At 54.7% G+C, this 26,253-nt stretch overlaps 8 protein-coding genes across 8 annotated transcripts; 5 read left to right on the top strand and 3 right to left on the bottom strand.

Moving 5' to 3' along the window:
• Positions 1-639: 639 nt before the first annotated feature.
• On the top strand, positions 640-1,506 carry COL26b_005669 (uncharacterized protein; the record flags this gene model as incomplete). The annotated part of the gene is made up of 2 exons (XM_053178508.1): positions 640-1,177; positions 1,241-1,506. 2 exons carry the CDS (start codon positions 640-642, stop codon positions 1,504-1,506), a joined length of 804 nt encoding a protein of 267 aa, XP_053037519.1.
• Positions 1,507-1,680: 174 nt separating this feature from the next.
• COL26b_005668 (uncharacterized protein) lies at positions 1,681-2,226 on the bottom strand (the record flags this gene model as incomplete). Its single annotated transcript, XM_053178507.1, has 3 exons — positions 1,681-1,779; positions 1,827-1,889; positions 1,939-2,226. The coding sequence occupies 3 exons, from the start codon at positions 2,224-2,226 to the stop codon at positions 1,681-1,683; spliced, it is 450 nt and encodes a 149-aa protein (XP_053037518.1).
• An 874-nt stretch (positions 2,227-3,100) lies between these two features.
• On the bottom strand, positions 3,101-3,741 carry COL26b_005667 (uncharacterized protein; the record flags this gene model as incomplete). The annotated part of the gene is made up of 3 exons (XM_053178506.1): positions 3,101-3,163; positions 3,234-3,401; positions 3,469-3,741. The coding sequence occupies 3 exons, from the start codon at positions 3,739-3,741 to the stop codon at positions 3,101-3,103; spliced, it is 504 nt and encodes a 167-aa protein (XP_053037517.1).
• Positions 3,742-4,768: 1,027 nt separating this feature from the next.
• Positions 4,769-6,302, top strand: COL26b_005666 (uncharacterized protein; the record flags this gene model as incomplete). Its single annotated transcript, XM_053178505.1, has 2 exons — positions 4,769-5,380; positions 5,415-6,302. The coding sequence occupies 2 exons, from the start codon at positions 4,769-4,771 to the stop codon at positions 6,300-6,302; spliced, it is 1,500 nt and encodes a 499-aa protein (XP_053037516.1).
• A 1,583-nt stretch (positions 6,303-7,885) lies between these two features.
• COL26b_005665 (uncharacterized protein) lies at positions 7,886-9,600 on the bottom strand (the record flags this gene model as incomplete). Its single annotated transcript, XM_053178504.1, has 8 exons — positions 7,886-8,012; positions 8,067-8,157; positions 8,207-8,470; positions 8,521-8,583; positions 8,636-8,826; positions 8,874-9,081; positions 9,136-9,495; positions 9,597-9,600. 8 exons carry the CDS (start codon positions 9,598-9,600, stop codon positions 7,886-7,888), a joined length of 1,308 nt encoding a protein of 435 aa, XP_053037515.1.
• Positions 9,601-10,736: 1,136 nt separating this feature from the next.
• Positions 10,737-12,166, top strand: COL26b_005664 (uncharacterized protein; the record flags this gene model as incomplete). The annotated part of the gene is made up of 2 exons (XM_053178503.1): positions 10,737-11,961; positions 12,042-12,166. The coding sequence occupies 2 exons, from the start codon at positions 10,737-10,739 to the stop codon at positions 12,164-12,166; spliced, it is 1,350 nt and encodes a 449-aa protein (XP_053037514.1).
• Positions 12,167-12,573: 407 nt separating this feature from the next.
• On the top strand, positions 12,574-13,506 carry COL26b_005663 (uncharacterized protein; the record flags this gene model as incomplete). The annotated part of the gene is made up of 2 exons (XM_053178502.1): positions 12,574-13,020; positions 13,069-13,506. The coding sequence occupies 2 exons, from the start codon at positions 12,574-12,576 to the stop codon at positions 13,504-13,506; spliced, it is 885 nt and encodes a 294-aa protein (XP_053037513.1).
• Positions 13,507-21,456: 7,950 nt separating this feature from the next.
• On the top strand, positions 21,457-24,708 carry COL26b_005662 (uncharacterized protein; the record flags this gene model as incomplete). Its single annotated transcript, XM_053178501.1, has 4 exons — positions 21,457-21,729; positions 21,800-22,654; positions 22,711-24,346; positions 24,398-24,708. The coding sequence occupies 4 exons, from the start codon at positions 21,457-21,459 to the stop codon at positions 24,706-24,708; spliced, it is 3,075 nt and encodes a 1,024-aa protein (XP_053037512.1).
• Positions 24,709-26,253: the final 1,545 nt, after the last annotated feature.

Here is a 26,253-nt window from a genome sequence, read left to right as displayed (position 1 = left end):
ACACTTCTGTACAATCATAGAGATCCAAGGAAGGTGCTATCTGCGTAAGCATATTCATCGTTACAGCACTCTTCATTAAGGGTTAATCACAGATTGCAATGCTCCGTCTTACGAGGAATCCATGGTGACGACTGCTGAGATCCACGGAAGATATCAATATAGAGAATGGAAAGAATTCAATCTTTTATTTTTTTTGGGGCCAAGTTGCGACAGTGAACAAAGCTCGTGTTTCAATAGGAGACCGCCTCACTTCCTGTGTACTTCATAAACTTGGGTTTATGCCCCGGTCGAGGACAATAGCGGAAAGAACGACAGTAGAAATGATTACTATAGAGGCGATGATGACGACGACGACGACAGTAGGAGTCCTAATAATGATAGAGGCGGCAACAGCGACGATGGCGACGACAACGCAGAGGGTCAAATCTAACGGACCGTCGTTGACCTGAGCTCACCGAGGTCGGGAAGGTGGGCCGGCGATCAGTGGTCCAGCTCACCGCCTTCCCAATTGGTAGTCTGGAGTCGTGGAGCTTGGGGGCACCAGGTCTGAGCTCCAGCCATCTCCTTGCGCCTGTCATAACACATCTTCCTCCCACACTTGCGCTTCGCGTCCCATTTCCCGATTCGAAGCCCGCCAGAATGTCTACAATCACCCATACCGCCCTGCAATCGGGTCATGCGCCCATTATTCCCCTCTCCTTCAACTCGAACCAGCCGGAGACGATTCGCCTCTACCCTCTGTCCAACTACACTTTTGGCGTAAAAGAGACCCAACCAGAGGAAGACCCCTCCGTGATCGCCCGTCTGAAGCGCCTCGAAGAGCACTACAACCAGCATGGCATGCGCCGCACCTGCGAGGGCATCCTCGTCTGCCATGAGCACAACCACCCGCACATCCTGATGCTTCAGATCGCCAACGCCTTCTTCAAGCTGCCTGGCGACTACCTCCGCCCCGAGGACGACGAGGTCGAAGGCTTCAAGTCTCGTCTCGACGAGCGCCTTGCGCCTGTTGGCAGGATTGGAGAGGGCGAGGAGCCTGCGGACTGGCAGGTCGGTGACTGCCTGGCGCAGTGGTGGAGGCCCAACTTCGAGACGTTCATGTACCCGTTCGTGCCTGCGCACGTCACCAGGCCGAAGGAGTGCAAGAAGCTCTACTTTATCCAGTTACCCAAGAGCAGTACGTGCTTCACTCTACGTCGATGAAGTCTGATTTGGTGCATTTTGCTAACATCCTTGATAGAAGTGCTCAGCGTGCCGAAGAACATGAAACTCCTCGCAGTTCCCCTGTTCGAGCTTTACGATAACACCGCCCGCTACGGTCCTCAGCTTTCTGCAATTCCCCACCTCCTCAGCAGATACAACTTCGAGTTCGTCGATGAGAACGGTAATATCGTCGCGGTCACCCCGGGTTCGTCCGCACCCGAGGGATATGTGCCCCGGATCAAGGTTTTGGCTGGGGACGACACGGATATGCAAGAGGCGAAGGATGAGAACAGCGAGCAGTAAAGCTGTTTCACACAGTAGCATCTCACAGGAAAGGATTGGGCGAGGCGTTCGGCGTAGGTCAAAAAGTCTAGACCCGGTGGCTGTACAATAGTTTTGCCTCACGCATATGCCAATATCAATTGGTGCACTTTAGAGGAAATGGTGATTGTTATTCTTCTATTTGCATTGACTTCTTTATGCCTTGGGCTCTCCCTGGATGGTGGCGACGAGCCGGCGCTGGTGCCTGCTGGCTCTGAACTCCAGGTACCAGATTCCTTGCCACGTTCCCGTAGCCTGCCCACAGTAAGCAAAGGTTGCGATTGGAGATCTGCTTCACTTACGAGTCTGCCGTCCTTGATGGGAATGGTGACGCTTGCGCCCACCAGAGCGCTCTTGATGTGAGCCTACGTCATATTAGCAACTGCCCAGACGACAAGACCAAAGCCAACTCACGGGCATGTCATCAGGGCCCTCGGCGCTGTGGCGGTACAGCTCCTGTCCCTTGGGGCCGACCTCGGGTGCGATGCGGTCCAGCGCGTCGCTCATGTCGGCCCGGACATCGTCGTCCCAGTTCTCGTTGAGGCTGAGGGCGCAGCTCGTATGCTGCACAAACAGGTGCAGAATGCCGACCTTGTAGTTCTTGATCTCGGGAAGCTGGCTCACGACCTCGTCAGTGATGAGGTAGGAGCCGCGGGAGCGCGCGGGTAGCGTGAACTGCTTCTGGAACCAAGAGCCCGTCATTGTCGCTGATAGTGGGGTATGACGTGGGGTGGTTGACCTGCGCGGCGTGGAAGATGCGAAGCCCAGGAGCGTGAGGGGAAGCTGCCAGAGAAAGTGAAATAAATTGGGAAAGAGGCAGATGATCAGGAAGACGAGGATAAGTAGGGTGGTTGTCGAGGAGAGGTGTTGGCGGTTTTGTGGTGTCGGAGACATGGTTGCTGCGGTGCTTTGAGATGAAAATGGTGCAGGCGGTCCAATCTGGTGGGGCAGGGTCGATGGGTAAGTGAGGTCAGATGAATTGCGAATCAAGGCACTTTGATACGCACAGAACCGATGAGAGGTGCAACGCCAACTTCCAACTTCGAGGTTTCTAGGGTGCCATGAATTTCTATTTGCTTTTTCGATAATATTGACTGATTAATCAATTAACGATACGGTCGGCCTGTCTTCACCTACGAGACGAGAGACGGTTGCAGGTTTATCTGCATGGCCATCCACAGTCACTATTCAACACTTGTAGTCCATATCTGAACGACTAAACTGACGGATGTGTTAAGGCCAGCACTTGATGCTCTCTCTGTTACTTTCTCTTGCATTTCGTGGTAGACGTATCGTCGTTCATCGCTCACGACTTAGTCAGAATTCGATTGGCCGACATTGCGATCGCTTGTGCAACGCTTCCATTCGACACGCCGGCCCCCCTGTCCTTCATTGGTTATGCTGCGGTCAACTCTTGGTCACACGTGTCTAGCTCCTGTTGAAATGTAAAAGGTTGTCCGAAGCACTGATTCTGCTATATTTACAAACATCGTCATGCCGTTCTATAGCATACGGCTGACGCTACTTTCGTTACAATCCCATCGCTGTCCTCTCCCGAATGTTGTCCAGCACTTCTCTATGCAAGGGGGTAGGAGGTCTCGGGGAGGGACTCGAGGTGCTTGCGGTGGTGCTCGTTGGCCTGCAATCAGTTAGCCAATGCCTCTAAATGACTGCCCTTCCCGTTTTGAAAGATGGAGGTCCAAACATACGTAAGGCAGACCGCAGTAGTTGCAGGAAGCGATCTCGGGCTTGTCGGTGTTGATGAAGATTCTGGGGTGGCCGGCGGGACCGCCGCCTCCGTCGCACGCAACGATGCGCTTGTGTGTCCAGGTAACGGGCTGCTCGTGGATAAGCTCCATCGCGGAGTACGGTTGTGGCTGCGACCAATTGGTTAGCCCCTCTCCCTCGACGCCGTCGTTGACTGCAGGTGTTTCATCGTCTCACCTGGAGGTTGAAGTCCGTCTGCTCGAATCGGGGACCGGTCATGGCCTTGGCTCTGGGCTGCTGGCTGCGCGACCAGATGAGGGATCGGTTGGGGGCCTGGCCGACCTCTTGCGGAACGGTGGTCTCGGCCGTCTGGGGGGTAGCGGCTTCGTTCTTCTCGACGACGGCGGGTCTCTCGGTGGTGCGGGCGGCCGCGGACACGGTGAAGGGGCGCGAGGCAACGCAGAGCTGTCGCGACAGGGCGCTCGTCGCTCGTCTGGATGCCGACAACATGGTGCTGGCTCAATTGGGTGTTTCGTTCGAAGGGGTCGGGCGGTTCCGGCTCACCAGATAGTCGATTTCTGGGGAAGCTTGGAGTTCCTGAAGCAATTGATTACACCTGCTGTCATTCGTCGGGAAGAAATAAACCCCGCTAGCCGAGGTGAGTGGTGCCCCACTTCGGTGTGTTCGGTGGAAACGCTCCACCATCTTATCAGCAACCATTAGCACGGATCGTTCAACGCGTCCCTTCTCTAACCGACCGTCTCCAACTTGGAGCTCTCTACGAGCCTGAGTTCAATCAAGTGGATTGACCAAAGCTTCTCCCGGAGACGACTATCTCTATGCCTCCCGCAGGCAGTTCTCAGCCTCATGTGACAAGCAGCCGGCCAGCACCCGTGGCCAGAGCAAACACAACAGCCTGCATCCGCTGCTGGCAGAAAAAGAAGCGATGCGACCAAAAGCTGCCAGTATGCATTTCATCCTCTTCGATGTCTAATACAGTCATACACGTGAGGGTATCTGACGATCGCGTAGAGATGTCGCTTGTGTGAGCTTGCTGGGGTCGAGTGTTTCGGGTACGACGCCGTAGCCAGGAGACAGGTTCCTCGAAGGTTGGGTCCAAAAGACGTCTTTTCGTGTGACTACTCACACCTTTCCATCCAGCTACATCCACAGCCTTGAAGATCGTGTTGCGTATCTCGAGTTGAAGCTCAGGGAACATGGCATTGACTATGAAGACGGAGCAACCCCTATCCAGGAGACTTTGTTGCCTCCTCAGCATACGCCAAGGCTTCCGGAGTCTGCGGTGAACGAAAGAAATGGAGACTTCAATACACCAACTGGAGGCCATGCTGAGATCAACGCGTCCTCGACGGTGACAACTCAGCCTATCGTCCCCCAAATTCAAGTTGGCGCCGAACATGAAGCCTCCTTCACTCACATTCTCATGAGAGAACTCATGAGCTCACGGCTGGCACCGCAATTGCACAGGAGTCGAGCTTCTGATCCTGGTCATCAGAGGCAGCAAAACTCCTCCGACATGGCAGGCGATTTGGACACCAGCCCTCTCTCACTGCCAACGAGACAGATAGCGGAGAATCTCGTCAAAGAGTACTTCCAGTCCACGAGTGCTGGTATGCCGTTGCTGCACGAACCCACCTTCAGAAAGAAGCTCGATCTCATCTACGATATGCCTCGAGTGGTCGACATGGCCGAAGATCACAAAACTACAGAGTCGAGACTTGCGCTTTTCTTCGTGCTCGAAGTCTTTGCGGCGGCGCTCCTATCAATGTCCAAGAATGATCCTGCGCGAATACCAATATGGCTAGCAGATCGCTATCACAAAACAGCTATCGCAGCTCTCATTGAAGCCGGTCTGCCGGCCGACGTCGAAGGTGTTCAGGCTCTTCTTCTCGTTGGGCAGTTTTACTATCTACATCCAACCCTATGGGTAGTCTGGAATACAGTCGGTGCTGCTATCCGTCTTGCCGTGGAGCTGGGCCTGCACCAAGATCCGTCCCCCGAAGAGGTGGACGCTCTTACACTCGACACTAGAAGGCGAACTTTCTGGGTAGCATACGCGATGGATCGCAACATCTCGGTGGCACTCAACATGCCGTCCTGTCTTTCAGACGGCGCAATCAACGTCGAGGTAAGCCCAGCCCTGCAATCTACAGTAACTCGAGCTCATGGAAATGAAGTTTCCCAGCGATGTCAACGACGAGCTCATCACCATAGACGGCATTAGGCAGGGTGAGGCGCACAAGTCAGGAGCCAAGCTGGTCAGCCTACATCTCTTTCGGTACCGCCAGATTCAGTCCGAAATGCAGCGAGTTCTCTACGAGAAGCCATCGTCTCCGTATTCCCCCGTCCCGATGGACGACTGGCAGCCAGAGATGCGCGACCGTATCGACGAGTGGCTTCGAAACATCCCCGCGGGAGACAGCTTGAACAGCCTCGATAAGACCGTCATTGAAACCTTTGAGCTGACCCATCACACGGCGTTGTTTCGCCTTTATCGCCCCTCTCCAAACAATCCCAACCCATCAGGCATTCAATTACTAGCTGCCACCCAGTCAGCCACGAAAATGATCCATCTATACCGGGAATTCTTCCGCCGGAAGAGATTGACCATTTACTGGCAGTCTGTGGAGAACGTTTTCTCTGCCGGGACAACTCTGTTGTTCGCGTACACCAACTCCGCCGAAGTGAGGGAGGCGATCAGCTCCCAGTCCTTCCAGTCTCTTGTCAACACATGCTCTTCCGTACTATGGGGGATGGTGGAACATTTTCCAGCATTTCAAGGCAAACGAGATGCCTTCGACACTGCTTCATCGAGGGTCATGATGGAACTGTCGCACGGCGTCACTGCGGGCGAATCTGGGCTGATCGCTTCCTCCTCTGCAATTGACGCGGCCCACGAAGTCCAACAGACACGATTAGCTTCGCTGGAGACGATTGACCCAACCAACTTCGACATATCATCTACGAGTCTTTTGGACTTTGATGATCTATCCATGATCTGGGAAGCCACAGCTGACTTGAGTGGGACTTTCATGCCATCCTGGGTATGAAATGGCCATGCCACGTCAGTGGTTTCCTCATATCTGACTTGATTGAAACAAAACGACTGGTCATTGACACAAGTGAGAATTCAGACAGCTTATCTTGTCTCGACCGTTGCTCAAGCCGCCACTAGTGCGTGCGTCTATAGGATAACTCAAGTCGATTGCTACTCACTTGTGATTCGCTCTTTTTCTCCTCGGAGGTCTATCATCCTTGCTCATAGGCTTTGTCGTCTCCGCAGGAATTCACAAGCAGCCCGTCAGGCGTGATACATTACATCATTAGGAAACGTTTGACACGTGCTCTCTATTCGAGTCTACAGAATGCGGACTTATGCACAACTAACTCGCGATCGGCCTTGCTCGTTTCCCCAACCCAAAATTGCGCGGGCCAGCACGATGGTCTCTGGTCCAAGGGTGCGATGGAGTTTCGAGACGATCAGGTCGCGCTCATTCATCAGCCTGAGGTTTGTTTCTGCAGGAAATCCAGCATTTATCATATGGTTTCCATGTGCCGGCCCTTCCTTCATTCCTTGGAGCTGTTGCTTGGTCTCCACGGTCTCTCCGCCGCCCTTTTGCTGTGGGCATTCCTTCCCTTCGACCTCATTCTCCACTGTCACCACATGGTAAAACTGATAGACAAAGCCTGTAAGAGCAAAGCCACATGCGATCCCAGGTATGGACAGGTTATGATCCTGGAATATGTATTGCATTGCCCTGAATGGCCTCACGACGCTGTTGAGTTCTAGCCCGACATCGTCCCACACGGATCTGACGAGGGCGCTTCGTAAAGTCTCGCAGGGCCCGACGAGAGCTCGTGGAACTCCCAGACGCATGTTGATACCCTCTGATCCCTACTGGCATTCTCGTTCAGGCCCTGGACTGTCTACGGGAGTAATAAGACCGTACCCTACCTCTTCTCCATACCGGCTGCAACGATGACTTGGACGATGGGCTCTAGAGTTTTGTGTGGCTTCTCTGGGAGTCAGGTCAAGAAAAGGCATGCTCAACCTGTTGTCTTCGGAGGGTGGCTCCTGGGCATCGTCCAGGAAGTAGTATTCCGGGGGCGGAAGCGCTTTGAAAAGAAATTAATCAAGAGTTGAATTCATTTTGTTATGAACTGTGTGTGGTCGGGGACTGAAACTTTTCATTTGGGAAGCGGGATGGCGAAGGAAAGGAAACGATGACGGATGGCGACCGTGGAGCTCTGACATGGAAACGATTGGTAATATCACTTCAATGTGGGCGGTTTCGGAAACTTTCTTTAAGGATCTGCTGCTGCCTGGCAATAACCCGCATTCTGCTGCAACTTTAAGCCTGGACTGGCATCGAGATCATGTCTGACCAAATCAGTTGACGTTTGACTTTCAATCAGGAGAAACCAGCATTGTAGTAGTGAGTGCCGCTTTCGGGACCCATGAAATGTACAGATGAACTACTGTCGTGAGATTATAGCGCGATGGCGATCTATTCAAAGCTCTAGGTAGAAAGACGTGAGCAGCAAAAGGAGTGTTGTGTTCTCTATCCTTTTCTCAAAGCATCATCAGAGATGAAACTATTGATAGATGGCCCTCGCTAAGATTTGTCCACATTCATACTTCCGGCACCATTGCTGCCGACTTGACCTTTCTGTCTACACCACCAGTAGAGTCGACCCTCTCAACGTCATCCGCATCGGTAGCCTCAATGATCGTGTTACGATACGCCTCTCGCTTCGGCCTGTCATGTGTGTCAGAAACTGTTTTCAATGTTGCAGAAGAGACAGGGTCTTACAAGAGGTACTTGACATCAATGTACCGAAGCACGCAAGTCATGATGATGACGAGAACTCCAATGGCTACGGATGACTGCCAAGCATACTTGTCTGTGGAGCGTCAGCGAGTGAATTGTAGATTAGAACCTTCCAGACTTACAATAAGGAGCCTGAGTAGCAGGCCAGACGAGCACCTGGGACCAAGCAGAGATGGCGTAGTAGCCGGCAATGGACACACCAACAATCAGCGTTCTCGCCTCGGGGTCTTGAGGCAAGAGATCGGCCAGCCACGCGAAGATGAGAGGAGCTGTGCCCATGGCCGTAAAAGTGATGAAGTAGCTTGCGTAGGCGGTTCCGATGGGCGTCGTCGTTGGGTGTGCTGACCATACACTCATGGCAATGCAGACAGCAAGGCCAATGACAGCTAGTCCATTGTTAGTATGTTGCTCGCAAAGACACTCAGATGGTGCTTACCTTGGACGACGATTAGAGTCCATCTCGTCATCAGGAGGTCGGACAGAATAGCCCAAACCCAGACTATGACTCTGTTAGCTCCAAGGCCCGGACGAGGTTGAGAGACCACACTGACCGAAGACAACGTTGATCGCACTACCACCGATGGGAATGGCGTTCACCTGGTCAGTCGACCACCTGGCACTGCCGTCCGCGTTCTTCAAGCTCTTGAGGAACAAGTTGAAGTAGTTGTTGCCGTACGTCTCGAGAACCGTCGCGATATAGAGCACGGGCAGGAAGTAGATGACCCAGCTCTTGAATGCGCGTCTTCAGACCGTTAGTCATTTCCCCTGACGACTGCTTACAACACATACCTCGTGGCGGCCCAGGTCATCTTCTTGGGCTCAGCCTTTCCGTGGCGCTCCAGTCGCTCCATGGCGAGCTGAGCGTGGCCCTTCTTGAACCAGAATGCGCGAGGGTTTGGGTTGTTTGGCGTGTCGGGCAATAGGAAGAAGCCCATGGCACCAACAACAACGGTCATGATGGCGTTGACAACAAAGAGCCAGCGCCAACCGGGGAGGCCTAGATTCGGCGTCAGTCTCGACCGAAGCTATCCCACAAGCAGGATGCACTTACCATGTAGTCCATGCATGGAGCTTCTGATGGCCACTTGCAACGCTCCCGACATCATTGACCCGACAGCTTGGCACGAGTGGTAGAACCCCATGCGCTTGGCCAGCTCAGACGGCGTGTACCAATGCATCAGCAACGTCATCATGCCAGGCCACGCGGAACTCTCGCAGAGCCCGAGCAGAACGCGGAGGACGTAAACCTGCTGGGCGTTCTTGACGAGGGCAAACATGCCTGTGATGATTCCCCAGCAGACTTCAAGACCGGAGAGCCAGTAGCTCGGGCGCACGTAGGTCAGGATGACTTGCGAGGGGATGAGCATGATGCAATATGCGACGTTGAAGTAGGTCGTGAAGCTTGAGTTGCCTGTCAGTCATGATGTTGCAGTCCAAGTTCGCAAGTGCGAAACTCACTAGTTGTACTCATTTCCCTGGAGGTTGAGGTCCTCCTTCATGCCAGAAACGTACGCATTGCTGATGTTGGTTTGGTCCAGGTCTTGGCGGATTGTGTTAGTAGCCTTCAGTTGAATTGAATCGATCGCAACTAACACTTGATGACTGCAACTCTTGTTAGTTCAATCCAAGGCGCAAAATAGACCTTAGGGCTGACCTTGCGAAATGCACCCGAAAGTCATCAAAAAGATATCTAAACGTCTCACGAGTTTTGCCTCCTCCGGTGTTCGCTCATGGCGCGCCGCAAAGGCAAGATTGCCGAGGTTGAACAGGCCCATTTCCGTTCCGGTAGAATGAGGGGCTGGCCGCGGAGTGCAGGAAGAGACAGAGCAATTGTTGGTTCACGACAAAACTGATTCAAGGCGTTGCCATCCTATTATACATGTTTCCCCCGCAAACCGGTGCTGAGAGTAATTAGATAAAGTAAGATAGGCTGCAAGCAATCTTTGACCGCATCGTTTCCAAGGCTCTTCCTATCTTGAGAAGAACCCCCCGGCCAACGTCCCGGTACCGTTATCAATGGGTAATCACTACCACGCGTTGATCATGTGGAGGTTGCAACTTCCGGTTAAGAGCAGAGTTGCATTGCGCGTAGCATGGAGAGAGCACAGGCCCGCCCCCTCATTGGGGCGGCCAACGCCGCTCACGAGTCGGCGGGCCCTCCGACAATGCATGCCCCGTACGATTCGTCGATAAGGTCATGTGAGGCGCTTGTGCTGACTCTTTGGGCAAATTAGACATGTCTTCTGCCTTTTACAGTCGGATTTGACGCGTTAGCTTCCGCGGTGGATACGGGGAAACGAGTTGACGGTTCTCAGTGTTGCATATTGGCGAGGGGCGGCGTTTGCCGCTCAACAAGCGGCAAACCCTCCGACTTTCGGGGTTGACTCTCACAATCCCGGTGGACTGTATTATCCCTCATCCTGGGGTTCGGTTCGCAACTGTCAAGATGTACCTTGTCTTATCAATCCGTTTGCTGAGTGAAGAAAAGAGTCGGCATATCCCGCTTGCGGCTGCGATGGCGGAAGATGGCCGCTGACTGGCGACTAGAGTTCGAGATCCGCGTCGCAGCAATGATTTAAAGTATGTCCTAGGTTCTGCTCAATAGCTGAAGAAAGCCCAAACACCAAAGCACAGAGAACCAGCCGCACCACAATGACAGGCCTCCCCGTCCCAGACCCCTGCATCTCGTTCTGGCAGCAGACGACCAGATCGTTCCCCTACCTGAACCACAATGACCAGCAGCCCGTGCCGAAAACTTCCAGGTACGTTGTCATAGGTTCCGGGATTTCGGGTGCCTTGACTGCCTACAAACTCGTCGAGGGCGGCGTATCGGGCTCGGATATTGTGATCCTCGAGGCTCGGGAAGCGGCCAGCGGCGCCAGCTCTCGCAACGCAGGCCATGTCAGGCCGGACGCATTCCGCGGCTTCACGACTTATAAGAAGCTCCACGGCGAAGAGCAAGCGTTAAAGGTCATCGCCAACGAGAGGGCCGTCTTTCACGCCATCGACGAGTTCGTGAAAGAGCACGGCGTGCAGTGCGATTTCAACCCCACAACCACCTTCGACGTCTGCTTGACACAGGAGTTTGTCGAACACAACGCCCAGAGCCTAAAGGAGTACCGGGAAGCTGGTGGTGATGTATCACACATCAAGTTCTATACTGGCGAGGAAGCAAGGGAGAAGACGGGTGTCCACGGCGCCCTGTGCGCATACGAATGGCCGGCGGGGTCTAGCCATCCTGCCAAACTCGCGCAATGGCTGCTGACGAAGAGCATCGAGAGTGGTGTACGATTCTTCACTCATTGTCCGGCCATAGCCGTGGCCGAATCGCAGTCCAACGGAAGTGAACCAAATTGGGACGTGCAGACGCCCCGCGGCACCATCACAACTCCCACTGTGATTCATTGCACCAATGCGTTCGCGTCGCATTTGCTGCCACAGCTCGCTGCCTTTGTCGCGCCGGAAGGCGCCCAGGCTCATGCTTTCGTACCACCAGCGGCACTCACCGGTAGCAAGATCCTACCGAGTACGGTATCACTGAGGCACGGGCTTCGGCACTTCTATTCGGTCAACCAACGTCGTGCGGATGGAATCATCATCTTGGGTGCGGCTGCAGCGAGTCCCTTCGTAAGCGAAGCAGCATACACAGCTAAGCGAACATCCAACGACCAGGCCATCAGCGAGGAGATTCGTGATGACTCGGTGGCAAACTTCCAGCGGTGTTTTGCAGAATGCTGGCCGGAGAAACTGAGTCGGGGTGAGGGACTACTTCACGCCTGGACGGGTATCATTGGCATGACCCCCGATATGGTGCCGTTCGTCGGAAAGGTCGACGGATACCCGGGTCAGTGGGTGTGCGCCGGGTTCAACGGGCACGGTAAGTCCCCTCCATCATTGACGCGATAATCGGTTCTGACGAGAGAGTAGGCATGGCGCGAATTTTCACCTGTGCGCCAGGGTTGGTGAAGATGGTCCTTGGTGGAAGCTGGGAGGACACGGGATTGCCAGAGTGCTTCGAGATGAGCTTTGAGCGGTTGGAAAAGCTATGCGGGGACCGTTCAACTCAGCTTTCCAAGATATAGAGACATTGTAGATGGCAAAGAGCTTGTCCACGAGTGAAGATGTAGGCAGTACATTGTATCAGGCGTTTGGTGGTGTCGGTGGCAGTTGAATGAGGTGACATGAATGCATGTCTTGGCCCGTTGGTCGGAGGGAAGCCGCTTCCCGCTCCCTAGACGCGCACGGACCCCGAATGCCCCTGCGACCCCGTTTAGCGCAGGCGGTGACCACCATTTCTTGTCTCCTAACGGCAGAATTTCCAGATTTTTGGTCCATCTCAATCAACATCTTGACGCGCCTCATATCCTCCAACCCCGCAAACCATCCATCGACAAATTCACCTGCCCGTGACCGCTCTCAAAGCGCACGAATGATCCCGCGCGATCCGTTACTAACCGCAGATACGTGAACAACACCAGCATCATCCACAATGTCGAAGAACTTGGCGCCGGAAACGCCTCCAAGCAGAGGAATCTCCTCTCGCTTGTTGACGATGAAGTTCATGCAGAGAGCTGCTGCGAACGGATCTCCAGCGGAATCATCTCCCGACGAGCCTTCTTCAAAGAGGCGCAAGTTCCAGAACTCTCCTCTCACAGGAGACTTCCACTCCTTCGACCAGGCGGCTGTTCAGGCAGCGCTGAAGCAACAAGACGCCAAACGGTTGGCCGCCCTGGAGGCGTCCAGAGCTGAAATGGCGGACACGCACTGGGTGCTGGACGGAAAATGGGGAAAATCAGACAATGCGGAAAGCGCGCCGCCGAACATTGTGTACGTTGGATACGCCGACATTGACGGACCCGACGAAGACGACAACGAGGAAACCATCCAGCAGGTCGGACGAAAGAAGATTGGAAACGCCAAGAGCAATAACGCAAAGGTATGGACGAGGAATGGCGTTGAGGTACAGCAGCTAATCCATGTACAGAAGCCTACTGCTGCAGCCACTTCCAAGGACGACAGCGACTCGAGCGGCTCTAGCGAATCCGACGAATCCAGCGACGACGACTCAACCTCGGGCGACGAAGAAACGCCAGCCAAATCGAAATCCCATCCTGTCAAGGGTCTGTCATCCGGCGGCCAAGGACGCACAAGAGTAAACCTCAAGCCGAAGAAGTCGTCAGAGTCCGTCAAGGCTCAAGAGTTCCGGGACAAAAGAAGAAAGAAGGAAGTGAAGTTGAACCAGTTGTCGGGTATCTCCAACAACTTCACAGGCAGCCCGGGTGGCGGCATTTCTGGAGCTAGCAGATCGTCTACAATGCCTCTGAACATGAAATGCCACAACTGTGGCAAGGCGGGCCACAAGGTGGCAGACTGCCCGACGGCACAAAGGTCCGGCAAGCGAAAGTCATCCCAGAGATTCTGATGACATTTGCGTATGCCAGCGCAGCCGTTTCGTTTCGAGATACCCTTTTCGCCCAAGTCGGGCCCTCTTCCAGTTCCCCAGTTCCTTCCCGCTTGATGGGGCCATAGTGAAGAAGTAAACCACATCTTGCGAGATACCAGCAAGGATTTTGCGTGTGGAATCACATTGAACGACAAGATCACACAGAACGCATCATGACACGATGCCCTACGTAGATACGCATTGCGTCCTTTACCGAACCAGCCCTGGTTCGTGTTCGTACAGCAGTCTTAATGGAAGAAGAACACTTTTTTTGGGCATGGCTCCATCGTTTTCCTCGCAACGTGACCGTCGAATGGCTTGGTACTGACAATAATACACAGAACTATTTTGCAAAGAAAGACAACGAGTAACAAAGCTGGGACGGCCTGACTGACATGCAGGGGAGGATCGATGCCGTCCTTTTTCTAGCCGACACATTCATCCGTGACCTTTATTGAAATGAGTAGACTTGCGGGAAGTGAGGCCGTGCGTGGCAGCAACTGGCTCCGAGTGTCTGCGAAACCTCACAAGAAGCAAACGCTTCTGCGCAACCTGGAGTTAAAGCGGGATCGAACGAGCAATGTCCACGTTGTCTATCCGGTCCAATCCCGCCCGCACAGCCCAAAGACGATCCCGTCGCACCATCTGGAGATTCCGTCGATCCAGCCCGTCACCTCGCAGCCAATAAGCCGGCTCCAATTGCCGATGACAACACGAGAAGCACCGCCAACCCTGCCGGCACGTTTCCCATATGTCGATGGAGATCTAGCAGGCAACACATCGATCCCCGTTCCTTGGCTGGCGTCGGGCAAGGAACCCGTTCCGCATGTGAACTGTCGATCCTCTGAGCGAAGCAAGCAGCTCGCTTAAAATGGCAAGATGGGAAACTCTGGGGGATCTCATCCGGCGTCCCGGCAAACCTCCTCGACTTGGGACGGCAGGCAGCGAAGGTCTCACAATCAGAGTTCCCGTCTGCTCGAGGCAAATTTATGCATGAAGCAGCAAGAACCTCATGCGAAGACGGCTCCACTGCAACTAAATTGAGGAAGCGGCATGTGCTATCATCCATCAACTGTGAGCGCGCCAGCCGCGCAATCATGATTTCCGGTCATGAACTGAGATCTGACGTTGGCGGATGATGGACTCGAGCTCGTGCCACAACCCTGTTTGGCGCGGCGCCTCGAACCGTTATTGTGTCATCCCATGACACACACTACGGATACTCTCCGCCTGCCGAGCTGCAGTGCGATGGATGACCGAAACGGCAAGCGAAGTTCGAGTATCAAGCGAAGGCACAGGCAAACATCGCTTGTGCGACGAGTCAACATTGGCCCCCTCCTCGAGTCCTCTTTCGAGGTCGATAAGGTGGTACCCTCCCTGGATGGTACCACGCTGCGGTTCATATCACCGTCGCAATTTGTAGGAAAGCCCTCGGCGTCATCAACAAGCCGGGATTCGAAATCGTCCCAAAGACGCGCAGACAAGGAGGTGGGAGCAAACGTCGCTTGAATCTCTCACTTCGTTGGTGGTAATCTGTCCAAGATTGAGGACTGATATGTCGTCGTACAGCGCGGTTAGGCAGGTCGCGCGGCCGCGGCTTCGATCCACGAGGTGACGAGGGTACGGATAGCGCACTACCGACCGTCATGCTGCTACGGTACTGCTATCGACAGCGACCCCCGGGTTTGAAACGAAACAGTGGGGTTTGTTTGTTCTCTGTGGATGGAAATCCCGCGCTGTCGGAACCCGGGTTCCACTTTGTTTAATTCAGCTGTGAATTTGGCGAGGTTTGCTGCAGACCTTTTGCTCGGCCAATCTATCAAGACCCCTGGCGACAACCGCTTGGCTATCATACTCCCGGGACGGCAATGTTTTCCGGACCGGTCTTGAACGGCCCCGAGGCCCGTCCAGAGTGGAAAGTGCTCGAGTGGAACCGCCGAGACTGTGTCCGGGACAATTGGGGCTCGCTCGCAGGGCACTTCGTGCTCGGTGCGTTGTCGTCGTCGTCGACATCGTCGGCACTGGACACGCTAAATGCGCACATGTGGTGGTTTGTGCGAGCACGTTTTCCGATGTTCTCTCCTTGGGAACCAACTCCCCCCCCCCCGATGGAGGCTTAGACACTGAGGAGAACCCACGAGGATGAGGTGCAGCTGAAAATGTCTAAGCGTTTGGAAAGCAGGCATTTGATGCACGTAATATCGTCAAACCCGGCCGGGAACGGTGCAGTTTTCCTATTGAGGGTAGCGTGGGTGCATCGTCGACAGCGAGCGAGGCGAGCGGGACGTACGGCCCTGGGGGCAGCAGCAAAACCGGTGTGAGGGGTTCAGAGGGAGGGGACTCGCGTCGGTTTATGAGGAGCGGCAGGCAACCGGGCGGGTTTGGTTTCCCAATGAGCTACAGCTGCGAATGCCATACAGCGGTCAAGGACCTCGACGGGCGGCGGCGGTCTGCGCGGTGGGCAGGTGTCGTGTCTGTTGCGGGTTCAACGAACTCTCAAAGTGGGCAGCGAAGCCGGAATGACTCGTCTGGCTTCAGGGAGGACGGGTTCGGCAGAGCAGGAACGGCGGCGACGACGACGACCTGGAGGGGGCCCAGCACTACCGTCTACGCCCGCTGGCCGAATCATGGGCTCCCGGAGTATTTTCCGATCGACGGCGCTTCGTTCAGCTCGTTTACTCCGGACACCCGAACGGCGCCAGCCCGGACCTAGAACGGGGCTATCGCAGAGGGCACGGTTTTAAGGTTTGTGATGGTCGGCATGACTGCAACGGAAGACTCATGGAAGCGAGGGCGGGCCACGGTTACATGGGCTTGTCTTGTTAGTGTGCAGTGCAATCATGTGTGCTACCTACATACACGCAGCGAGAGGCGGCTAGGAAGGAAAGACTGTGTAGGACTGGCGGCAGGACTGCTGCTACTGCATGGCCAAGACCTCCGAGATGAGAGCTGTCATATGCGGCAGATATCGACACCGTCTTGGCTTCGGTGAGATTCATATAGCGGAAATCGGCCGCCGGGGAGACACACCTTGCTGACAGACTTCTTCGTCAAGATTGTCCGAGTCCGCACAAAGGTCGATATCGAAAAGAGGCATCCAATGACCTCGGTCAGAGACCCCGGGATGTGGGGGCTGAAAGTTGTCTCGTCAGCTTCTGCTCCAGCAACATCTCACAGGAATGCAGCGACGAGACGACGATCATCTCGCTCTAGGCCTCAACGAGATGACATGGAGGCAAGCAAAAGGTTTTTTCTCCTCTCTCGATGGAGCTGGCCCGCAGGGCAGGCAAGTGTGTTGGACGGTGCATGAGAGAAGCATGGCATCCCGCCAGACGGATCCAAGCCGAGTCGCCGGAATCCAGGGATGAGGATCCGCACTGCCGTGCTAAAATAGTAAACATGCGTAGCCTGTTGCTTTGAGCATCAGCCAGTCATTCAGTGAGCCAAGATGTAAGCAGATGGGCACATGGAGTACTGATCGAAGGCTCTCAGCCTCCTAGTTGCTACTGGGCTCGACCTGAGCGGGATTGTGATGCTAATGTGAGGCATCAAAGTAGCGTGGCAGGCTAGGTTCGTCCACTGCGAACATCAGCACACCGGCCTCCAGCCCATGCACGAGGGCATCGGCGTGATCTGCCTACACTGCCGGATTGCCTCAACAGGTCAAGCGAATGACACCAAGAGAAATGGTTGTCTCCCCGAGCGGCGTTGTACATGAGTAGTGCGCAAACATTGGAAGTGGGTGGAAGGTTAGGATGGCTTTTACGGCGAAGCTGGCAAACCGTCTTGTCTCAAGTTTTCGTCATCTCTATTGGGTGGGGTTCAAGCAAGTCAGCGCAGGCCGTTCAATTGATCTTGACAAGCAAACACATTCTTAGATATGCTTGGCATCAAATGACTACACTCCGTTGTGTGTATGTGTGTGTGTGTGCATGTAAATGGATGTGTAAGTTTGGGTTTGCCTCCTCGAACTTGACGCTTTTCTCAGCAGGTGACTGCACGTCCGCCTTTCTTCACGTCCATAATTCAGGTCGTCGGCCAGCAAGCCAAAGTCCGAGCTTGCTTTCTTTTTCTTGTCCTCCCATTCTCTCTTTTACTTACTTGCTCGCAACCAGATTCCCGGGAATAAATTAGAAACGGACCGGGGGACCTCAATTTCTTCTGCCCTTCCCGAAGCAACTGAAAAAGAGTCCCCTGTCTTCGCTTTATTTCTTTTTCGGCGCTGACACCCGAAATTGCAACATCCCGACTCGTCTCCCCTGTCACCGCCTTGCAACACGTTTCTCTTCCTTTTCTCAATCTTCGTTGCCTCTCCACCAACAGCTCATCCGGGGCGGAAGCAAGGGTGGACGGATCCCCGGGTATCAAGTTGTTCTGTGAGGCTTTCCTTTCGATGGGGGTGGGAGGCGGCTCGGGTGTAACGTGTCAGTAGAAGACAATCAGCGACTCTCACCGGATTTTATACCCTCCATCATCTATATCAGCTATTGCCAATCTTATTGATATAACAGCTCATCAGCGAAATTTGCCATCAACTGGTGCCAAGAGGATATGCCTGAGACATCGGGGACCCGGATGATAGGGTGACTCAAATCACAGGGCAAATAAGCACCGGGGTTACCTATCTAGACGGCGGACGGCGGGCCAGCCCGCGCTACGTCTAATAGCCTTCCCATTCCCCGCCCCTTGCCAGACGACCAGAGGGACGCGGTCCATGGGCGAGCGAGAGCACGATTGACATTGAAGTACAGGTGAGGCAAGCCCAGCCAAGGATGATGGAAGGGACAGCCCGACAAGCCAGACCAGTTACTTGTAAATGCGTGTGTGTGTGTGTGTAAAGGCCCCTGCCGTCAGACATTCTTTCTTGAAACCCCCCTTGCCGCCCATCCTTTCCAAGTTTCCCCAGGCCGGTCCGCTCCCGTCGCTCCGCGCCAGACAAACCCCAAAAATCCAATCAAATATCGTGCGGTTTTGAATGTGTTATCATCCCACAATTGCGAAGATCCGGGAGCGAGACAAGACCCTCTCCAAGGTATTCGAGATTGGAGAGGGCATTGCCCCTTCAGAGTAAACTGCCCGAGCAGCAGCAGCAGGCACTGTTGCGGCATCTCCCAGGGTTGATATTCCTTCATAACGGGGGATTGGGATTTGTCAACGTGGCTACCTGCCGGCACAGCGAGATCTGAAGAGAGTGCAAATGATCTGTATCCATTTCTCCCATGTACCTTGATCAGTCGTGCCCGCTTCAGTCTTCTTCCCTGGGCTTGTTTGGGGTCTCTTGTACCCACCACAATGCTGCACATGTGCGCTGGTCGTTTCCTGGGCCCTTGTACGTCTCCGGGCCCGTCCCCCGTGTCGTCCACTCGCATGCATTCTCCTCTCCGACGACGACCGACCGCAACACATCCGACTGACTGGGAGTGCGAATCTTTGACATCAATGTGGTGCGCCGGGTCCGGCCCCCAAATGATCTCTGCTTTCTGACATTAGCAAGCCGGTGATATAACCACCAAAAAAGCAGCGGTCCCAGTTATTTTTCACTTGCCGTCCAGCCTGTCCCTCCCCTCTTCGACTCAACGACCAGCCCCGAACTGCCACAAAGGCATACAGCACCGCACTGCGTTTCAACCTGACAACCAGTCTCTTTCCACGTGGAGCTATGGAAGTCGGGGTATCCTGGCGCCATAACAGCGCACCAGGCGGGATGGAAGGGGCGGTCAAATCGAGGATCTGAAGATTCGCAAGCGACTCGCTTTCCCTCCCCCTCCCAGACATCAGCGGGGGTTTAGACGTGGACAGGCAAGAGACGGGATGTAAATTAGGCATTTCGGCTGGACTGCCTCATCTCCAGCCTCAAAAAAGAAGCTGGAGACGGAAGGTAACGGTGAGGCAGGCATGTTCGTGGTTGTCGTGGCATCTGCAACCTTGCCAGGGGCCCATGATATGTAGGGCGAATATTGCTACCGTCGGTCGCGGTTAAGCAGGGCAATAGTCACGACGAACTCCATGTTCACGGCCAGACGGCAGACGGTTCGTCACGGCAGGAGAGCCACTGTATGTTTCAGAGAGACCTCGTCGTCATCTCGCCCTTGACATCAGTCATACAAGGGAAGTAGAATCCCTGTGGTGCGGTCTTCTCGGTAGTGCCGCAGCGGCGACATTAGCGCGAGTCCGGCGGCAGTAGCAGATCGGGAACGATGTTGGAATCCGGTGTTCGGCGTCGTCGCAGGCCTCTGACGGCGGCTATCGGCTTTTTTGATGGCGATATTGTTGTTGTTTGTTCTTGTAGCCTCCTATCTGCCGGCCAGTCATTGAGAGGAATGAAGATGGATGGATGGGAGAGAGCTACTGACGGACTGCCGCAGGAAACAGGCAAGACAGCATCCGGATGGAGGGATGAAGGGAGAAGAAGGGCCTGGAGCCACCCCTACAGGCTACAGGGACCCTCGCGAGAGCAACAGCGTTCCAGCGATCAGCAGCCCGTCTATCCGCTTTCGTCCATCGTTTCTGGAGACCGTCTGGCTGGTACCCTTGGGTCGCACAGCGGTAGCGTCCCTTGCGTCCCCACGCCGAGCACAGACCCTTCTTTCCATGAGGTGTTCTCTTGCAGTTGCAGCTGGGTGTTGCTCTGCCTGCTTTCTGCCGTGGCCTCTGTTTCTGCTTGATGCTGAGGTGCTTGCTGATGCCGGTGCGATGGCAGGAGTCAGTAAGGTACTTACTACTACCAAGATGCAGAGCAGACCGGACTGCTCCTGCCAGTTTGTCATGTCCAGTCAGTGCCACTGTTCCTTCCGCGAGATGTGTTTCCATCTTCCACGGCCAAGATACGTACCTGCTTGACTGGGTGCTTGACTGAACATTAGCACCAACATCATCATCATTAACAAACCCAGTACCCACCTTACCTTACCTGCCTACCTTACCTACCCAAGGTAGGTAACTAAGGTAGGCACCGTACGTATCTGCCTTACACTACGAATACCTAGGCATTGTCACTTAGGTAGGTAGGAAGGAACATTCAACTTCTCCGTGCGGTCCTTCCTCCCCCATATCGTCCCTCTTTCCGCCACATGCCTGAGGCCCAGTCCCCAAATCCCAATCTCACCCTAAGGTAGGTAGGCCCAGGCCAGCCCAGCAACAGCAACAGCGACAGCAACACAGCAGCAGCAGCAGCAGCGCCAGCCAGCCGCAACCACGACCCTTCCCTCACTGCAGTACCTGTACCCGCTCGCCTCCCCTCCTTCCACTCCCCCCCTGTCCTGCGACCCGCGACCTGCGACCTGCGCACCCCGGCCGCCGCACGAGCACCCAAGCACCTTCCCGGCTGCTTCTTCGTCTTCCTCCACCGTCCGTCCCACGGCTGACACTTACACTCGCACACTACCTTACCTTACGGGCACCTCATCCAACCACTCACACTGCACCCGCCTTTCCAATCTGCCTTGCCTTGCATTTCGCTGCGGCTTGCGGGTGCTTTCTCAATCCTGTCGCAGCTTGCTCCAGCCTGACTGACTGACTTCGTTGCGCTGCATCTCATCCACCTGCGAACCCACCTCTTACGTGCCTCACTCACCTTTCCTCTTCTTCAAATCAACCCTCACCCGCTCCTTGTCATACCTTACCCTCCTTACCACGTCCACCTCTGCCTACGTTCGCCCCAACGTCCCCTATCCTTCAAAAGTGGCGTTCCCCCACCCCACGTCCAGAGCTTTTGTCTTCTTCCAAAGTGCTAGGCGACAAGCAGCAGTCTCCCAAACCGTCCTGCTGCAGCCCCGTGCCGTACACTCCCTTCCACCCAACTGCATCTATCACCACCACTGCACGAGGATCGGTACCAAAAACATTAATCCTACAACCAGCACCCTGACCCGAACACCTACCGCCATCACCGTCATTCACTCTCGACGGTTTAGGCACAACTCCGCCGACATGTCTGACAGAGAGCCCAGTGCCCGCGGTCCCAGGGACCTGGATGGCCCTCTTCGCGAGCCGAGGCCCCAGCCTATCGAGCGGGTGACGGATCAGCTCGAGACCCCTTCGCTCGACGACAGAACCTACCGTGTCATTCGCTTGTCCAACAAGCTTGAGGCCCTGCTGGTCCACGATCCAGAGACAGACAAGGCCAGCGCCGCCCTTGACGTCAATGTCGGAAACTTCAGCGACGAAGAGGATATGCCCGGCATGGCCCATGCCGTGGAACATGTACGCTTCTCCACACACACCAAGAAACCCCCTCGCAATCGCTTCCCTCGGCTGACAATTGTTTGCGCAGCTTCTGTTCATGGGCACCAAGAAGTTCCCTGTAGAAAACGAATACTCCCAGTACCTCGCCTCCAACTCTGGCAGCTCAAACGCATACACGGGAGCAACCTCCACCAACTACTTTTTCGATGTCTCTGCAAAGCCTGCTAACGACCAGGAGCCCTCGGCCTCGAACCCCTCCCCCTTCAAGGGTGCGCTCGACCGCTTCGCCCAGTTCTTTATCGAGCCTCTCTTCCTCGAATCGACCCTGGACCGAGAGTTGCGCGCAGTCGACTCCGAGAACAAGAAGAACCTCCAGAGCGACCAATGGCGACTGCACCAGCTTGAGAAGAGCCTTTCCAACCCCAAGCACCCCTTCTGCCACTTTTCGACCGGCAACTTCGAGGTTCTCAAGGCCCAGCCAGAGGCTAAGGGCGTCAATGTTCGGGCCAAGTTTATGGAGTTCCACGAGAAGCACTACTCAGCGAACAGGATGAAGTTGGTGGTTCTGGGACGGGAGCCTTTGGACGTTTTGGAGGACTGGGTCGCAGAGTTGTTTGCTGGGGTCCCCAATAAGAATCTGGTGCCGAACCGCTGGGAGGCCGAGGTGCCCTTCCGCGAAAGCGAGCTCGGTGTGCAGGTGTTCGCCAAGCCGGTGATGGACTCGCGCGAACTGAACCTCTTTTTCCCGTTCCTCGACGAGGAGAACATGTTCGAGTCGCAGCCCAGCCGATACGTCAGCCACCTGATCGGCCACGAGGGACCTGGAAGTATCATGGCCTATGTCAAGGAGAAGGGTTGGGCCAACGGTCTAAGTGCCGGCGCATACCCAGTCTGTCCGGGCACCCCTGGTATCTTTGACTGCCAGATTCGCCTGACCGAGGAGGTGAGCTTGGAATTCGCCGATCTTACTATGGCCTCACATGCTGACGCAAACCACAGGGCCTCAAGAACTACAAGGAGATCGTCAAGATCTTCTTCCAATACGTCTCTCTTCTCCGGGAGTCGCCGCCCCAAGAGTGGATTTTTGATGAGCAGAAGGGCATGGCCGATGTTGACTTCAAGTTTAAACAAAAGACGCCAGCAAGCCGCTTCACCAGCAAGACTAGTGCCGTCATGCAGAAGCCGCTGCCGCGCGAGTGGCTTCTCAGTGGATACAGCCGGCTGCGCAAGTTCGACTCTCAACTGATTGACAAGGGACTGGCTTGCTTGAGACCTGATAACTTCCGTTTGACCATCGTGTCGCAGAAGTTCCCTGGCGACTGGGATCAGAAGGAGAAGTGGTACGGCACCGAGTACCGCCACGAGAAGATTCCCGACGACTTCATGGCAGAGATCAAGAAGGCTGCCTCGAGTTCCGCCTCCGACCGACTCGCAGAGCTTCACCTCCCCCACAAGAACAATTTCATACCCACCAAGCTCGAGGTCGAGAAGAAGGAGGTCAAGGAGCCGGCAGTGGCGCCGCGTGTCGTCCGAAACGACAGCATCGCTCGGACGTGGTTCAAGAAAGATGACACATTCTGGGTGCCCAAGGCGAATCTTGTCATCAGCTGCCGGAACCCCAACATCTACTCGACTGCTGAGAATGCTGTCAAGGCTAGGCTGTTTACCGACCTCGTTAGGGATGCGTTGGAGGCCTACTCGTATGATGCGGAGCTTGCAGGTCTGCAGTACAGTGTCACCCTTGACGCCCGCGGCTTGTTCCTGGACCTCAGTGGGTACAACGACAAGTTGGCGGTTCTCTTGGAGCAGGTTCTCATCACTATGCGCGACATCAAGATTAAGGATGAGAGATTCGACATCATCAAGGAGCGCCTAAACCGGGGATACAACAACTGGGAGCTTCAGCAGCCCTTCCACCAGGTGTCAGACTACACAACTTGGCTCAACTCTGAGCGTGACTACGTTGTCGAGGAGTCTTTGGCTGAGCTGCCCAACATCACTGCTGAGGACGTCCGCCAGTTCAAGAAGCAGATGCTTTCACAAGTGCACATTGAAAGCTATGTGCACGGCAATCTGTACAAAGAGGATGCCCTCAAGTTGACTGACATGATTGAGACAATCCTGAAGCCCCGTGAATTGCCACGCCCTCAGTGGCCAGTCATTCGATCTCTTGTTCTCCCCGCTGGATCAAACTACGTTTACAAGAAGACGCTGAAGGACCCAGCAAACGTCAACCACTGCATCGAGGTGTGGCTGTACGTTGGGGATAAGAGCGACCGCATGACGCGGGCAAAGACAATGCTCCTCGACCAGATGACCCATGAGCCGGCATTCGACCAACTCCGAACCAAGGAGCAGTTGGGCTACGTTGTCTTTAGTGGAGTCCGAAGCTTCTCAACAACCTATGGCTTCCGGTTCATCATTCAAAGTGAGCGAACGCCTGAATACCTCGAGTCGAGGATCGAAGCATTCCTCAACCTCTTCGCCAACAACCTGGACTCCATGTCCGAGACCGATTTCGAGGGCCACAAGCGAAGTTTGATTGTGAAGCGTCTGGAAAAGCTTAAGAACCTTGACCAGGAGAGCAGCCGCCACTGGGCCCAGATCGCCAGTGAATACTACGACTTTGAGCTGAGTGAGTAGACATTCTTGTGTCGAGGATTACGGATGCTGACCCTTTTTCTAGCCCACGAAGATGCCGCCCATATCAAGTTGCTCACGAAGGCAGACATGATTGAGTTCTTCCAGCAGTACATCAAGCCGGGCTCTGCTACACGCGCAAAGCTTTCAGTCCACCTTCATGCCCAGGCGGGTAAGTCGACGGAGACGGAAACCAAGGTGAATGGGGTCAAGAAGGAAGAGAGCGATGCGACGAGCACGCCGGAGCCAGTCCCCATTAAAGACGTGCGTAGTTTCCGGGCGGGTCTGCAGGCGACGCGGGGAGCCCGGCCAGCCAAAGACCTGAGCGAATACGAAGACACGGATGCGAAGCTATGAGCAGCGAGTGGAAGATGGTTGTTCAAGACACACATGCGGCGTTGAGACCAGGGGTGATTACAAGAAGAGACATTTGCTAGAAGGACAACGGACTCAGAGTCTTGTCGAGAGAAGAGTACTGGCACCAAAACAGTTGTTTCGAGCATCGGTTATTACACGCATCCATCGTCAGGATGGGGGGGGGGGGGGGGGGAGACGTTATGAGGCTTCACCACGGGAATTGGGATAGAGCCCCAAGAGTTGAGCAGCCTGCATTCGTGTACCACAGCCGCCACTATAGCGGGTTGGACAGCAACAAGACTACCTGGGTTTGTGTAGTTAGAAACAGAAGAGAGACCTGCATGTCATATGCTTTTACGAGTAATAGAATGCGAAACCGTGTGTCCGGCCTGTCAAGCAGTCGGGTGATATGCAGAGTCCACACGAGTCAAGAATGAAGGGCATGTGGCGAATGCTGGTTACGCGTCGAGTTGATTGGCAACACCACGGGTTGACTTTTGATTGAGGGTCGACAAGAGAGAGTCTTGCTGCTTTGGTTTTACTTTGTTTTTCCCGCTCCAAATGTGTGGTCTGCAACGAGGGTTTCGAAGATAGGCGGTCAAGAGAGGCTTGGGATGATGTGAAGAAATGCCCTATCAGAGTGAAGGTCTCATGCCGCTTTCCAGCCGAGAATACCCAAGTCGGCGACAAGAGGCAGGGGCTGACTCTGACGTCAAGCTGGGAGGTCGTGGTAAGAAGTATGTGGGGCCGCGGGGACGCTTTGACGCGGATTTCACTGAATATTCTTCGATCTGTCATGGCAAGTCAGAATTGACGGACGATGGAGGAGACAAGTGGCCATGTTTGTTAACATCTGGCTAAAGACATGGTTCCTGCCGAACAAACAGTCCTACCGTTCCTGACAGTTGGACCTGAAGTGCTGTCCGTATTGGAAAAGCTGGAGGAAAGGAACGACAAGAAGCGGTGGGCGGACCCCTGACCATGGACCGATGCATCTACCTTACGTGTACGTACACCACGGAGTGATTTGGGACAGGCCCCTAAAAGTCCAAAAAAGAAAAGGAAGGGGAAAACGTGGCACATAGAAGCGCAGAGAGGGTTCCTCTCCAAGCGACATGAGCTTTAAGATGTCATCGGCCTGATATGCTCTGAAGTTGCTCGAATATCAACTGGTTCCGCGTCGTCCTGTCAGCAGGTCAACGGGAACAACACTGGACTTATTACAAGGCTAGGGCTCACGGTAGTAACCTCCGGGCAGCGCAAGGCAGCTCCCGGCTCGGACCATGCAGGATTTGCCCAGTGCCGGACTTGGAGGTGCCCGGGTACTGGGTCAAGAAAAGCCCTTCCTTCCCCGCCGTGCCCGCTCCAATACCACGCTCTTTTCCTCCTCAAGAAAAAGAAAAAAAGCCGGCTTCAGCGATGAGGATACGCCGGGGAGCTTGAATAGGCAGCTACGATTCGCGGAGTGGCAGTTGGCCTTTCCTTCTTTCCCCTCCCAGATGTGGGGGTAAGCTGCATTGGTGCAGCACGAAATCCCAATTGGCA

The sequence above is a fragment of the Colletotrichum chrysophilum genome (genome assembly GCF_026319265.1).
Source record: "Colletotrichum chrysophilum strain AFK26 chromosome Unknown scaffold_39, whole genome shotgun sequence".
Lineage (NCBI taxonomy): Eukaryota > Fungi > Ascomycota > Sordariomycetes > Glomerellales > Glomerellaceae > Colletotrichum > Colletotrichum chrysophilum.
This window is presented reverse-complemented; position numbering and strand designations above follow the sequence as displayed.